This window comes from Leptonychotes weddellii, chromosome 6 (genome assembly GCF_054177405.1).
Source record: "Leptonychotes weddellii isolate Sample4059 chromosome 6, ASM5417740v2, whole genome shotgun sequence".
Lineage (NCBI taxonomy): Eukaryota > Metazoa > Chordata > Mammalia > Carnivora > Phocidae > Leptonychotes > Leptonychotes weddellii.
This window is the reverse complement of record NC_138374.1, coordinates 15,175,720-15,191,905: the sequence shown is the minus strand read 5'-3', so window position 1 is coordinate 15,191,905 and position 16,186 is coordinate 15,175,720. Positions and strand designations below refer to the sequence as shown.

At 45.6% G+C, this 16,186-nt stretch overlaps 1 protein-coding gene across 2 annotated transcripts in view; it reads left to right on the top strand.

Annotated features, from left to right (window-relative positions):
- Nucleotides 1-9,398, top strand: part of CASP7 (caspase 7) — a 28,539-nt gene extending 19,141 nt beyond the window's left edge. For both annotated transcript variants that reach the window (XM_006744475.3, XM_081823490.1), the window contains exons 3-7: nt 4,930-5,066; nt 5,534-5,662; nt 6,429-6,604; nt 6,991-7,120; nt 7,823-9,398. In XM_006744475.3, the coding sequence (XP_006744538.1) occupies nt 4,930-5,066; nt 5,534-5,662; nt 6,429-6,604; nt 6,991-7,120; nt 7,823-8,046 (796 nt within the window). In that variant the 3' untranslated portion in view covers nt 8,047-9,398. The remainder of the gene's footprint in view (nt 1-4,929; nt 5,067-5,533; nt 5,663-6,428; nt 6,605-6,990; nt 7,121-7,822) is intronic.
- The last annotated feature ends 6,788 nt before the right edge of the window (nt 9,399-16,186 follow it).

The following is a 16,186-nucleotide window of genomic DNA, read 5'->3' as shown; positions in this document are numbered from 1 at the left end:
AGTGGGTCTGGGCTCTCACCCCTGTCTGGCTTTGTGTTCTCGGACAAGCTAATGTCATCTTTTCCTATGAGATGGGGCCAGTGCTCTAGACAGTTGTTGTAAAGACCTTATGGGGTCATATGTACAAAGCAGTGAGTGTTCCAAAATGGTACTTACTATGACTGTATTTATTAATGCCGTTGTTATTGACACAAAGAGGAGGAAGAAGCTCAAAAGACTAGGGAATCAAGTCACATGTGAAATCACAGTGAAACACAGAATCATGGGCTCTCTCAGGAACCCTTTCAATGAGTAGCACAAAAAAGTATGGCTCCAGTAATCTTCAAAATAGGCCAGATAATGAAATCCATTTGTAGCAGGTGATTTTTAACTACTAAATAATTTGTATTTTAATCTTTTGAATAACTTATTCACATGTACTAAAAAAGAGATAGTCACATTCTTCCTCCTTCCTGCTGTTCTTGCCTCTGACCCCCTATCACACAGGTGACCACTCATCATGATATGCAACAAATACCATTAGTAATAACATTTATGTACTATCCACTGCAGGCCACACACTGTTCTAAATGCTTTGTGAATATCAACTTGTTCACAAGCTGTGAAGCAGATGGTGTAATTTTGTCCTTTTTACAAAGGAGGAAGCAAAGCATAGAGAGGTTAAGTAACTTGCCTGTGATCACTCAGCTATGTGGTGGGGCCAGGTTTCAAAGACCAGCAGTCCAGCCCTGGAATTAATGGGTTTATCCATTATGTCACCCTTCAAGAGTCTTTATGCAAATACAAGCAAACATAAAGATACGGTATTTTCCCCTCATTTTTTCCCAAAGGGTAGTATACTGTTCTCATTGTCCTGCCTCCTCTGTTTTCTTTCATGCTTAACCTACTTACTGGAAATCATCCCACATCAGGACACAGAAAAACTTCCGCATGCTTTCTTGCAGTACTATGTTATTCGGACTAAAGACCCTCCCCTTCATGGTTCAACCAGGAAGCAGGAACTGGATCTTTGTACCTGTCCTGCAGGTCCTGATTGCAGACCTCCAGTTCTGTTGAAAGGAGAGGGCGAGCTGGCTCTTCTGCTCTGCATGGGGCTCAGCAGTGGAAGGTTAGAGTCAAGAGGGCCCATGCAGGGGCGCCTGGGTGGCTCTGTCGGTTAAGCATCTACCTTCCAATCTACCTTGTCCAGTGGCCAGCTGGACAGATTCCTGCCAGCCAGGTCTTTTCATTGAGGCATGCTATTAAGGTTGACGATTGGAGGGGCGCCTGGGTGGCTCGGTCGTTAAGCGTCTGCCTTCGGCTCAGGTCATGGTCCCAGGGTCCTGGGATCGAGCTCCGCATCGGGCTCCCTGCTCCGCGGAGAGCCTGCTTCTCCCTCTCCCACTCCCCCTGCTTGTGTTCCCTCTCTCGCTGTGTCTCTCTCTGTCAAGTAAATAAAATATTAAAAAAAAAAATAAAGGTTGATGGTTGGAAGAGCAGCAGGGGAAAAGGGAAGAAGACTCGCCAGTCTACCAGCGTTTGCAGATAGCATTAGGTGTCATGCACAAGAGAAATACTTAAGCAAGACCCCTGCCCCGTGTGCAGAAGCAGCTGCTAGCAGCTACCCTGAAACGCTCTGCCTTTCGGAACTCATTCCTCTTCCCAAATGTGAGGTTCTCCTACTATCTCTACGGCAGCCTTGCAGCCGGAATTAGCAAAGTGGAAGTGAAGGCACTGCTCTCAGTGGGGTCTTGAAGGAAAAGTGGAACAGAAAGGGTGCTAATCCCCAGGACAGGGTGCTCAGAAGCCTCACAGCTAGTAGGGGGCAGACTCGGATCCCTTGGACTTGGATTCTAGCAGAACGTATCTATTATGTCGTGGACTTCGGGTCTCCTTCTTTTTTTTCCTGGTGCTTTCTGCATCTTGATAATCGTTTCTTCCTTTTGTTTGTCTCTCCAGTTACATGCTTTAGCCTGATCACAGGGGTTACTTACCCAAAGTTAAGCTACAGACGGAGTTTTCCCAAGGCTGGTGCCTCTTAGGAAGATGAAGTCAGTGGGATGGAATGGGCCACTCTCTAATACGCATCTGCGGTCTGGGAAGACCTGGGTTTAGCAAAAAGCTCTTTTGGTTAGAAGGAAAAACAAATATTGACTGACTCAAATCCAGAAAGAGGAAGCAGATATTTTATATCATTTTGAAAATGAGAGTTCAAGTTAGCGACAGGCTAGGTAAGGGAATTCCCTCCCTTTTGAAATATTTGCCAGGAATAAGAATCACATTTCATATTCAATTTTAAGGTACTTTTTGTAACCATGGAAAGTATTTTCTTTAAAGGGTGTATATCTTTGTTCCCCTTTTGAATTCCTTTAAAAAAAAAGTTTACTTCTTAAATCTATTTTAATAGAAGTGGAGTCCTTTTTTTTTTTTCATGTAACTTATAACCAAGCCAGTTTTTCTTATAAAAGATGCTCACCAGTTTTGTTTTGCTCATCATTGTGGATGGGCTAGTGGCAGCTTTAAAATATCACAGTTGCTGCTGTTGTACAGTTTGTTTCAGAATAACTCATATTGCAGAAGGTAGAAGTAGAGTTTTATCTCTTAAAGACCTCCAGCCTGTTAGACTTAATACAAGTCTTATTAGGGTCTTGGAGTGGCCTTCCATTAGCTAAAGACCTGTCCAGAGGCAATGAGAAAATGCAGGGAGAATTTTAACGAGGTCCTGGTCCCTCGTAAGCCCTGACCAATGTTAGTTGTTATTATAACCTATAAAATGCGTATAACAGAGCCACTTCCATCTCTTTCGGAGGCAGGGATTGAAGATTTTGTGTGCATGTGAAAGACCACCTGCAGATAATTTTCCACATGCACAGAGGACACCGTCGGGATGGGTCATTGTCAGGAAATTCAAAAGTAAATCCTACTTCCCCCATGCACAGCATGTCCTTGAACACTACAGAAGCTTGCTATGTTGATATTCATCTCCACTGAGCTTTTCTGGAGGCCCAGGAGAGGGAGAGGACTCCACAAGAGTATTTACTGCCCACGAAATCGGCCACGTCATTCTGTGACGGTCACAGAAGGCTCTGTTTTCCAGGAGAGGGGGTCAGGGCTCTGTGAAGGGTCCCGCGGGCAGATGCCTGAGTCCCAGCCCAGTGCTCGTTTGTGCTGCCTCCTTGGGGAAAGAAGCATAGAGAAAAGCTGGCATCGCACCTGTAGACCAGATGGAAAATGTAGGGAGGAAGAGTCTGGAGAAGGTGGAGGCTATTTCTCTTTTAAAAATCAGATGATAGGCGCCTGGGTGGCTCAGATGGTTAAGTGTCTGCCTTCGGCTCAGGTTATGATCCCGGGGTCCTGGGATCGAGCCCTACATCGTGCTCCCTGCTCAGCGGGAAGCCTGCTTCTCCCTCTCCCTCTGCCTGCTGTTCCCCCCGCTTGTGTTCTCTGGCTCTCTCTGTCAAATAAATAAATAAAATCTTAAAAAAAAAAAAAAAGGATTCTCTCCTTCTTCCTCTGCCCCTAAACGCTCATGTGCTGTCTCTCAAAAAAAAAAAAGAAAAAAAATGCGGGGCGCCTGGGTGGCTCAGTCGTTAAGCATCTGCCTTCGGCTCAGGTCATGATCCCAGTGTCCTGGGATCGAGCCCCGCATCGGGCTCCCTGCTCTGCGGGAAGCCTGCTTCTCCCTCTCCCCTCCCCCTGCTTGTGTTCCCTCTCTCACTCTGTCTCTCTCTGTCAAATAAATAAATAAAATCTTTAAAAAAAAATGCATCTATATTCATAAGGGTTATTGGTCTGTAGTTTATAAAAAATATTTATGGAGCAACGTATATGCCAGGCATTGTTCTAGGTATTGGGACTTCAGCAATTTTTCAGAACAGATCAAAAAACAATCTTTTCTCTCGTGGAGTTTCCATTCCTGTGGATGACCAGCACGGTTGCTTTCCACTCACACTTGACATTGTTTTCTGTGTCCTCTCAATGATGCTGCATGTTCCATCCTCCATGCCAGACTTTTGATACCTGGATGGTCAGTGTTGGGAGATTGGAAGGGGACTATTTCCTTTTTTAAATTGCTGTTCCTTGGGGCCCCTGTGTGGCTCAGATGGTTAAGCATCTGCCTTCGGCTCAGGTCATGATCCCAGGGTCCTGGGATCGAGCCCTGCGTCGGGCTCCTGGCTCAGGGGGGAGCCTGCTTCTCCCTTTCCCTCCCGCTCCCCCTGCTCATGCTCATGCTCTCTCTCTGGATCTCAAATGAATAAACTTAAAAAAAATAAAAAATAAATAAATTGCTGCTCCTTTTCCCCCCTTTTTAATGTAACTACTTCTAACCTCAGGTATTTGTGTTCTGAATGGGGGTTCTTTCATTTAATACTATTGTTGTGAGATTGGGTTTGTGTTGTCATGCTTTGTTCATTCTCATTGTTATATAGTTTCTCCTTATATGCATATTCAGCAGTTTATTCACTGCTCTGTAAATGGACATTTGGATTATTTGCTGCTTGGGGCTCCTGCTGAACAGCACTGCTGTGCGCATGCATAGATCTGGCCCTTTTGCAAACACATTTGCTCTGCTCTGGGGTCTATCACCGGGAGTGGAGTTGCTCTGTCATAGGATGCGTTTAAATTCAGTTTGGGTATATTCTGCCAGTTTTCCACAATGGAAGTACAAAGTAGATTCCCAGCAGCTAGGAGCGACACCTTGCAGGTGCCGTATCCCCCTATAGCCATGCTGGTGGGTGTGTCCGGGGATCTCATTGAAGTTTTAGTTTTAGGGCAGGAGATCCTGTTTGTTTTAAATACAATTAAACGGAGCCATCTGCCCACCTCGGGCCTTTTCTTAACAGAGATTACAGCTTTCTTGGGCACCCCTTCCATGCTAGCAGTAGAATCAGGAGGCCATTCCTGTCCACACATCTTCCACAGCCCCTGACTGGCTTTCTGTTTCCCCAGTAAGAAGAAGAAGAATGACGCGGGGAAATCAATCAAGACCGCCCAGGACCGAGTGCTTACATATCAGTATAACATGAATTTTGAGAAGGTGGGCAAATGCATCATAATAAACAACAAGAACTTCGACCAAAAGACAGGTCAGTGCTGTGGGCCTGGGCTGACCTTTCCTGTCCCCTTGTGTCATCTTCAGCTTGTATCAGACTTTGATTAGAGAAGGGCCAGGCCCATCTGCTGGGGCAGACAGCCGCCCACCCAGTGCTCTTTACGTGCCCAGGAAGAAGGCACGAGGGACATCGGGAGCTTCGAGTCTGAGGTCCCACCACGTGCATTCGCTGATGTGGGACTTGGACCAAAGGGCTACGAATCGAGGGGAGCTCTTTGGTCTCGACTGAAGCAGAGAGTTGCCGTGATGAGGCTCACCTTCTGTGGGCAGACTGAATGACCTTCTCCTTTGAGTTTGCTTCTTATCTCAGTTGCTCATTTCAACTCTGACCTTGGAAGCATTGAGACCGGAGCCCGCAAGGCTACACTTAGGGCCCGACCGGATGCGGCTAGCGGGCAGCACTCAGCCAGGAACTGCTCATCATGGCCTTCATTCCCACAGGTATGAGCGTCCGAAATGGGACGGACAAAGATGCTGAGGCCCTTTTCAAGTGCTTCAGAAACCTGGGCTTTGATGTGGTCGTCCATAATGACTGTTCTTGTGCCAAGATGCAAGATCTGCTGAAGCAAGGTGCGTGCCCGTCTCCTCCCCACACCTCCTCCCTGCTCCGGGATGGGCCAGCACGCCAGCGGTCTCGGGCGGGCGCCTTGGCGGGACACAGCGATTTCAGCCCGGGCAGCCTTTCCTTCCTCTGGGCTACTCCGGCCTAGGCGGAGGCCTTTCAGAACTTCCACCTCTCCCTAAAAAGATGAAATCAGCAACTAGTACAGCAAGTGATAGGTTTGGTATCTACAGAACAGTCTCCATTTCAGAAAGCTAATTCATAGGGAAGGAACAAGTCTGTATCTTTCTGTCCAGAACGGAGTTGAAGTGTCAACCTTTCCCTGGTGGCAGATAGAGAAAAATAATCTCCCTGTATTGCAGATGTTTATGTTTTAAACAGACTTTGCAGATACGGGAACTAAGGCACAAAATGGTGACGTAACTTGCCTGGTGTCGCAGGCCTAACAAACAGCAGGGCCTTGCCCATTCAGTGCCCCCGGACGCTGCCTCCTAGCAGCCGCCTGAACCCCTCCCACATGGGGGGCACACCTCCTCACGAGGGGCACACCTCCCCACGAGGCAACCCCATCTAGGTTTCAGACCGTGTGAGAATTCTAGAATCCCCTGTCTCTAACTTCTCTGCACTGGTCTTCCTTCTCTCCAGAGAGGTGCTCCTCCCTCTGCACACCTGTCTGACAGTCAGTGGCCACTACCAGGCTGGGAGGGAGCACCCTCTGGAGGTCCCACAGGACTTACACCTTAACCTTTCCATCCTCGAACCGCTTGCTTGCAGCCTCTGAAGAGGACCACAGAAATTCCGCTTGCTTCGCCTGCATCTTGCTAAGCCACGGAGAAGAAAATTTAATTTATGGAACAGATGGCGTGACAGCAATAAAGGACTTGACCGCCCATTTTAGGGGGGACAGATGCAGAAGCCTTCTAGAGAAACCCAAACTCTTCTTCATTCAGGTAATCCCTTTTCAAAGCCAGTGCCATTGAAAAAGGACAAAGAGGACAGAGCGATGACAGCGTGACTTGGGTTCTATCACCTTTACAGATGTACGCGCTGTTTCAGTTGGGGTTTGCAAATTTAGGTTTTGTTTTTCTATCCCTCCATGCTTGGCATCTGTATTTGCATCAGCTCAGCCGTTGTGAGGGTTTAAGACACTGTGATATTTTCATTTGCTTTGCTTGCTAATTTGACGCAAGCTTTATTCATTATGTATTTATATTTCAAATTCTCATTGAGCCGCTAATGCATGCCGAGCGCAGCCCCGGGCACCGGGACGCAGCAGTGAAAAGCTCACACGTTCCTATTCCCAACTCCATGGAGTGATCTCTGCTTTGGTACGTAGGCTTGCCGGGGGACAGAGCTCGATGATGGGGTCCAGGCCGACTCGGGGCCGATCAATGACACAGATGCCAATCCTCGATATAAGATCCCCGTTGAAGCCGACTTTCTCTTCGCCTATTCTACAGTTCCAGGTACCAGATCCATTGCCTGTGAACCAGACCATGCCATTCCACCATCAGAATGCAGGCTTGAGGCTGTATGCATTTCCTGTTGCTGCAGGGATAATTCCCCGAAACATAGTGGCTTCAGACCCACAAGCGTATTATCTTATGGTTCTGGAGGCCAGAGTTCCAAATGGGCTGGCAGGGCAACCCAGAATTCCAGAAGGAATATTCTGGCGGCTCTAGGGGGGATATCCACGTCCTTGCCTTTTCCAGCATGTTAGAATTCCCTGGCTTGTGGTCCCCTACCTCCAGCTTCAAAGCCAGCAACCTCGAATCTCTGTGACTCTTCTCTCCTGCACATCCCTCTCTTGAGGCTTGATTAGAAAGTAGCTCTCGCCCCCCAAAGGGCAGTGGGGAGTTCCAGAGTTCTTCTCAAGCATTTCCTTTGGAAAGCTCCATGTGCCCATTTGTCTCCTACACACTTAGGTATTTGGTATGTATCCGTGCAGGACACTGTGTTGGGCATCTTCAGGCAGCCTTCTAAACCTAAGATGTTTGCTCTCTGCTCACACAGCCTAAATCTCACAGGGAACTTGCATGCAAAGAAGAGTAAGATAATTTCAGAAAAGCAGGTGTGAAGGCCCCATATACCGAGAGCTCCTTCTTGGTGGCCCGTGGGGCAGCGGCCAACTCAGCTGATCTGATCTTCTCCTTTCTGTCTTGTTGAAGGCTATTACTCATGGAGGAACCCAGGAAGCGGGTCCTGGTTTGTGCAGGCCCTGTGCTCCACCCTGAACGAACACGGCAAGAGCCTGGAGATCTTGCATATCCTCACCAGGGTGAACAACAGGGTGGCCAGGCACTTCGAGTCCCAGTCTGATGACCCCCACTTCCACGAGAAGAAGCAGATCCCGTGTGTGGTCTCCATGCTTACCAAGGAACTCTACTTCTGAAAAAATAACCATTTCAGGGATGCGTTCGAGCTGAAAAGCTACGGATCATTTGTTCACGAGTCTTTTTTTTTTTTTTTTTTGATGCTCTTGAAATACCCAGAAATTCTAAAGGATTTTAATTCAGGAACATTTATTGATTCAACAGGAAAGAAACTTTCTGGTGCTGTCTTACGTTCTTATGTTTTTGGAGACTTTTTTTTTTTTTTTAATAATGTTACCTATTTGATGGCTTTGTAATTTCTTCTTCAGACTAACTTTCTGTTTGTATTTTTCTCCTTGTTGTCCTACTTAGTACATACAACAGAAACAAGCTCCGCAGACTCTTGGCTGTGTCCATCATGATTGGTGGTGACATGGCAGACAGGGTCTACCTGGCCAGGAGGGTTCCAGTGCTTGGAAAAAAGCAGCCTGTATTCACCTGTATTGCAGAAAATGGGTATTGAGTGCGATTTGAGTGATTTCTCATCGGCTTAGGGCAGATTCTCATGCAGAACTTCCCAGATAAGTTAAAGGGGGAAAAATATTAATGATTCTAATATGTCTGTCTGATAGAAAACAGAAACCATTCTAGGTATTTCAATAGAGGTAATTTCATAGAGGAAATTGACCTACAAAGATGATAAAAGAGAAGCCAAATAAAAGGAATCTGTGACCACCTAGGACTATGAAAAGGTGTGGTCTCCTTAATCCAGAAGCTGGGGTAGCTACCCACAGGAGCCAGCAGTGTGGTGGGGGCTGCCTGGTGAGAGCCAGGACCACCGAGGGATTGTGGAAATTGGAGCCATGGCAGAGACAAAGCCCCTGCCTGAGGTGGGGCAAGACCAGCTGGGTCAGATATGGAGAGATACCCTGGCTTCATCTCTCCTGCCCTCTAGTCTTCCTCCCGCACCTTACCTGGAAGCCAGATGACAAGGGCCCTGGGAAACGTGATTTTCTGCAAATACAGAGCACAGCAAAGCCTAGTGAGGCAGGACAGGAACAAGAAATGGATATCAGAATGGCCCATAATGTGAATATAAGTAATCCTATTCCCTGATGTGCAGCGACTCCTCCCTTCAATCATTTATTCACTGAGTTGTCAGATAATCTCCGTATTGCCCACTATGTGCAAAATCTTTTTTTAGCTTTGAAATCTACCTGGAACTTTTTAGATTATTCCAGTCCTTATTCTGAGTAAATTCTTTGTTACCTCTAATTCTCTATGGGGGAAAAGTTTATGGCAAAGATTTTTGCACTTTGTTTTCAAGGTTACCTTTTGAATTCTTGACTATTTTATTCTGGCTTAATAACTGGTTAACATACAGATGTTCATATTTATTGATTAAAATGTGATTGCTTAATTCCTAACCAGCTCAGTTTGCTTTCCTTCTAAAGTTTTTTATGGCAGTGGAAAAATGGAAAAACAGGATAAGAATTGACCCCACTGACTTTACCTCCACACAAAATATAACTCATGTCTCTTTGAAGCTGGAACACGAACAGAGCAGTAAGTCAATCACTTTGGAAGCTGAAATGCTTCACATAAAGGGTTAATTAACTTAACAAAGCTGTTTGCAATGAGCTACCATTTATTAATTTGGCGACAAAATCAGAGCGAGTAGAAGTATTTTCTTTCAATAAGAAAACTACTTTAGGGCCAGTTTATTAGACCTGTCCCTGGTTTCCTGCCATCTAAAATATACCAAATGTACAAAATTTAAGTGCAGATCATGAATCAAGAATCAACAAGCATCCTCCCTACCATTTGCAGAATTCACCAGCTCTTCTTTGGAAAACAGACTACCCTACTAAAGGAAACTCTCGTAGAAATAAATGTGCCTAAGTGCATTGTAACTGGAAGTAAAAATTACTGTAATTATTTCCCTTGTATGCTTCATTAAAAATCCCAAGTGGCAGGGTTTTGGGTTTCTTTAAAAATTCTCTGAGCGATCATAGGTACTAAGCTCACAAATAATGAATATTCCTTCATAGACCAGAGATAGAAAGGGCTATTAAGAAAGAGACTTCACCCTTGAATACTTCACTGGGCAGACACTCTTGTTTAGCAAGATCAGAGATCCTATTCCAAGTTGGGTATGTGCTCAGTCACACCTCCATTCTTAAACTTTCTGATATTTCTATAAACCGAAATTCCGATAAGAACTCAATCCTGGTGAATACACATTCCTATTAGAACCCAACCTGCCCCTTGCAGGAGTAACAGCCAAAGCCCTGCCTTGGCTCCGGAGAAAGCCAGTGCAGGCGTAAGCTATCCTTGCGGGAATCATGGGCTCAAGTCTGGGCTTCTCTTTGTTTTTCTCAAGGTGCCATTAGCCTATTTTAAGTGTTAGCTGTTAATACATTCACAGTCAGCCTTAGGCTCTGCCCTGAGCCTTTTCTCTGAGCAAATTTCCATAAACCAGCTAAGCCTATTGTGTTTATGAATTGCCCAAAATAGGTCTCAAAGTGCTGGAGTTCAGTGTAGTCACATGGTTTAAAACCTCCAGGAAGGGAAGGCCCCGCTGGGAGAAAGAAGATGATGTCTTCTGGAAGGGCACAGGCCCTACGTGACAAATCCTTTATTTTGTCCAGTCTTGCAGCCCATCGCCTGAAAATCTTGGCACCAGCTCCTCTGGGAACCAAAGATTGCCTTTGGACTCCCAAGGAGCAGACTCCTCCGTCCTTCTAGCTTTTCGCCTTTCATGCCCCTTTCCAGCAAATGTCTGGCCCAGTGAGAAGCTGCGATGGTCACGAGGTTAAAGCAGCAATTCATCTGCGTCATTAGCCGGGAGACAAGTAGCAGCCCAGGTGTCTCTAATGTCTGAAGGAATGGGATCCTTTAGGGTTCTTCAAAGATATGCAGATCAGAAGGTTTGTACATTGTTTGCCTTGTAGATATTTCGTATCTTGCAGCATCGAGTGTGTGAGCGTGGGCGCAGTGACGTCAGCATCCCCAGGGAGCTTGTCGGAAATGCAGGATCCCAGGTTCCGCCCCACACCTGCTCAACACAATCTGCACTGTAACCAGGTCCCCAGGGGATCCAGGTGCACGTTACAGTCTGAGAAGCTCAGTTTTGAGGGCAAGGAGCCCTTGTTTACACATTTTTGCTTGCCCTTTGCACTTCTGAACGTGGAACTGATTATAATAGAGTATACGCCTAAAAAGGAATTAGTGAAAGGACAGGTATATTGTGAAGCTTCCACAGAAGATGCGTTTTTAGGCATCTCTTAACTTTAATATTTTCTTGTGAAATGACATGTTGCCCTTAATTTACATGGGAGACTTTTTATGCCCTTCCCCATTTTAAATGAGCCTTCTGAGCGACATAATAGGATTGCTTGTATGTTCTCAAAGTGCCTTCAAATGTGAATTGCAGCCTTTAAAATGTCTTCATAAATAGAATGGGATTAAGGGAGCCAATCCTTGCATGTTTTTGTTGGTGCAGGAGCTGGTGTGCATTGAGGCCTCAGAGCTTGTCTCTTCCCAGCTATCCTCAGAGCCCGGGTGGACACCAAGAGAATTTTCCTTCTCCCTGCCACTGTGCGCTCAGGCCATAGATCACCCTTTGATAGACCTCAGAGCCTTGTTTTGGATCAGATGGCAAGTAGTTCTTTTTGATTTGTAAGCAATTAACAAAAACACACCAAGAACATATTTGGAAGGCCCCAGCTACCACCACAGTACTGATGTGGACATGGAAACCCCATTAGCTTGCAGGTTCATGCATGAATAGCCATTAAAAATTAGTTGGTCAACAGTCAAAAACACACAAGCCAAATATGACGAGTTGGCTTTGCTATGAGTTTTGATTTATAAGGCACTATAAGCATGTATGGCAAATTTCTAATAAGTTTGTTTTAAGCATTTAAACCCAAACCATGTCAAAGATTTAAATTTAGGCACATGGTGTTATAGCTGCAGATAGCTCTACAAGGCTGAGCACTTCTTGGGTTTTGATGGTCTGACCAAAGTCATGAAAGGCATGAGGTTCAGGGAGGATTTGGGAAAGAGAGGGAAGTATAAACAGTCTGATGGGTTTCGTCTAAATTGCTGGTTCCAGCTTAAGTGGTTTAAGCATATCGCAACCAGCACAGCATCATACTTATTTCTTAGGATGCAAGGTTAGCAAAGGTGTTTTAACCACTAGTGTTTTGAAATTTGGCTCTGAGTCCCATCTGAATTCTAATCCCAGCTCAGCCATTTGACCACCTAACATTCATGTGACTTTAGGCAATCCTTCTATTTCCTCATCTACACATGAGGGTAGTAACATCGTGGAGATTAAATGAGATGATGTATGTGAAGTACTTATTAGCACAATGCCTGGCACAAAACACTCAGTAAAAAGGTAGGTATCAAAGATGATGATGATGACAATGACATGAAGCTTGTAGAAAAGCAAGAAAGGAAGATGCTCCACTGGACCCTCCACTCACTGTTTTCTGCCTCAAGGACTGTTTCTTTGCTCATGTCTTCCAGTCTGTGCCTCTCAAAGTGAGGTCTCCCAGAAGTGCCATGATGACACCAAAGATTGATTTATGCAGCAACCATTGAAAGAGTCCTACTAAATGCCAGGTGTTGGGTTAGGGGTGGGGCTAAAAAGATGACCAAGAAATGATGCTTTCCCCAGAGGAGGTTAACATCACTCCAGTAAAATAGAGGCTGTAAAGGAGTTGTGCATACATTACTCCAGAATGCAGATGAGGGGGTGTCCCCCTCTGCTTAGGGATTCAGAGAGGGGTTCCCAGAGGAAATATCTAAACTTCTTTCATTTTAGCCACCCCAGAAAGGCTGAGAGGAGGCAGTACAGGAGGGGAAATTAAGGTCAGTAGGTAGAAGATGACATTTTTATTTAAGAGATTCTCAAGCTCTGGGTACTTACCTGAGGATCCTGGGGGATCTGTGTATGAAGCAGATTCCTGCATCCAGTATTCCTGGGATGGAGACCAGGAATCTGCTCATTTAACAAACCTGCCTGGATATTCTGATGTAGGTGCTTTATACTGATATCAAAAGGCTGGCTTGCAGATCAACATGAGTGACAGCAAAGCCTAAATTAAACAGCTGGAAAAAGATCACCAAAGGTCCAGCAATGCACTATTTGCGCACCTGGCTATTCAGAGTCTTAATCAGCTCAGGCTGCTGTACCATCACCGGAAGTGGGCAGCTTAAACAACAAACATGTATTTCTCACTGTTCTGGAGGTTGGGAAGTCCCAAGATCAAGGCACTGGCAGATTCCATGTGTGGGGAGAGTTGGCTTCCTGGATTATAGATTTCACCTTTTGCTGTATTCTCACCTGGCAGAGGGTGGGAGGAGTTGGGGGGGGTCTCTTTTATGAGGGACTAATCCATTCATGAGGACTCCACCCTCATGATCTAATCACCTCCAAAGGCCCCCACCTTCACATATCATCATATTTAGGGGCTAGGATTTCAACATAGGAATTTTAAGGGGACACATTCAGTCCGTAATACCTGGCTAGCCATCTTACCCCAAGATTGAATGGCAAAGGATCAAAGGCACAGACGTGCTCAGGACTCAAGAACACTTGCCCAGGAACTTCAGAGCCTGTCCAGGAGCTTCAAGGCCATGGCAACTTGTGAGGAAGCCCACGATGTGTAAGGGAGGAGCAGACAGCACACAGCTTACAGGGGATGGGTCCAGGTGCTCTGCTTCTCCAGCTGGTGTCAGCAGGCCCACTTCTTTCCTCTTCCTCTCCAATCACTTAGGCAATCATTTCTAAACAAGATGGGCCACCCATGTTTTTCCTTCCTCCAATACTTAATGGGTACCACAATGCAAAACACTCCCTTTGACAACATTACTAACATGTTTAAAGGAACTTTCCTCTACATCACCTTTCATAATTAGTATTAACTGGATTAATGTTAAGTAGGGAAGGGAAAAAATAATTTTCAAGTGAATGTTTTTTATACTAGGGTAAAGGACTAACTCTTTAAAGCTTAAGAAAATCAGCTTTTGCAAATTATCTTTTCTGAAGCTTCCAGCTGTATTAAATGCTGACGGTTTTTAAGCACCGAGATGAAAGAGACAAATTCTTTTTCTTTTGTGTTGCTAATTACAATTTTGCTTAGCATTATGAAGCCTGCTTTCCTCTTGAGACATTTGCCAGCATACGTTAATTGCACAAATATTTAGACTGCTAAAGCACGGGGGCATCTTCCACCAAAAAAGATACGGAACACTTGAAAAAAAGCCTCTCTGACACATTACATTTGTGACCAGCGACCCAGAATCAGTGTAAACTATCTGCCCCTTAGCCTCAGCAAATGTGTTTAAAGAACACTGTCCCTAGGTTGATTTAGTGTTTGCTTGGCTAGCAGTGGCCGCTGAAGTCTTTCTTCCAAAGCCTTCTTTTTCTCAGGGTTAAAAATAAGGTTTCCAAAAATGTATATTCATCTTATGGATTGCTATACTGTCAACACTTAATCTCTCAGGCCACCCACGTGGCACGGAAGAGGTCTATCCAGGGGTTGTTCCAAATGCCAGGAGTTTCAGAAAGCTAAAGTGAACAAGCTAGAAGATTTGACTAGCTACTCCACAAGGCTCTTAGAACCGCCTTGTCTTCCTAGCACGCTAGTTAAGAACCAGGGCTCTGGGGTCAGACAGCCCTGTTCAACTCCTAGCTTTGGCAACTTCCGAGTTGCATGACCTTGAAGAATCTCTCAACCTCCATAAACCTTGTTTTTCCATCTTAAAATGGAAAGAGTCCAATGTAGGTACCTAGGAAATAGTACCAACCTCCAAGAGCCGTGTAAGGAGTAAATGAAATAATGAATGCAGAGCACTTAGCACAATGCCTGGCGCACAGAAAGGACTGAATAAATGTTTGATTGCGTTTTTTAAACCAGCCTGAACTTATAAATAATTTAGGCCACAGACAGGAGAAAGGACAAGGGGGCAGGGAAAGGAAGGGCAAGTGGATTCTAATATCCAGAAGAGGCTCTTTCTGAGGATAATGGCTACCCATACAGAAGAGAGGAGGAACGTGGGCAGGAGCTCAAGCTGACGAGTTGCTAGGAGATCACAGGAAGGCAAGAGAATGGCAGAGCCACCAGCGTGAGCTTCAGAAGAGGAATGCGCCAATACAGGGTGCCCAGTTAAGTTAGAATCTCAGAACAATTTGTTTTAGTATATGGATGTCCCAAATATTGCATGGAACATACTTACACTAAGAAATTATTGTTTACCTGGACTTCCAATTTAACTGGGCATCCTGTTTTTGAGGGGTTTTGGTTTTGTTTGTTTTGCTCTGTTTTGTTATTCTTGTTTTGTTTTTGTTATTGTTTTTTTAAGATTTATTTATTTGACAGAGAGAGACACAGCGAGAGAGGGAACACAAGCAGAGGGAGAGCGAGAAGCAGGCTTCCAGCTGAGCAGAGAACCCGATGTGGGGCTCCATCCCAGCACCCTGGGATCATGACCCGAGCTGAAGGCGGACGCTCAATGACTGAGCCACCCAGACGCCCCTGTTTTTGTTGTTTTGTTTGTTTGCTCACTGTGGCGACCCTGGCCCTAACTTCAGACAGCCACTCCAGCTGCCCTCACCTCACCCTGGCCCCAAATTCTCACCTCACGGGGAAGTAGGGAGGAGTCAGGGAAATCGTGTGGGGGAAGTGGCTGTGCAAACTCCACAGAACTATAAAATCAAGTAAGGAGACATTTCTTTTGGTGGGTGTCGTTATGAAAACTCTGAATCATCAAGCAAAAGCCAGGTCTTTGTAAATTTAAGGAGATGTATGGAAAATTCCAAGGAGTTTGGGCAGTTTATTCAGAAGGGGAGGTTCTAAAGACCCCAATGACAGGGACTAGATGTGGTGATTCGCAACTGTGGCTGAACCTGAGTCTCACGTCAAGTGCTTTTGCAGTCCCCAGGCAGCACCTAGACCAACTAAGCCAGGATCTCTGCAAGTGGGACCAGGAATCCGTGTTGTTAAACCCCTCCATGTGCTTCCAATTTACAGCCAAGCTTGCAAAGCAGTGGTAGAATACACCTGTGAAAGGGAAGTTGAACGGGTCAGAAACCTTGGTCCCTGGGGAGGGTGCTGAGGGACGGTTACACCCTGTAGTGTAACCTTCCCTGAGAAGGTAAGGGGGGAAAAAAGAAAAACAAGGGAGGAGGGAATTTGTAAAGAT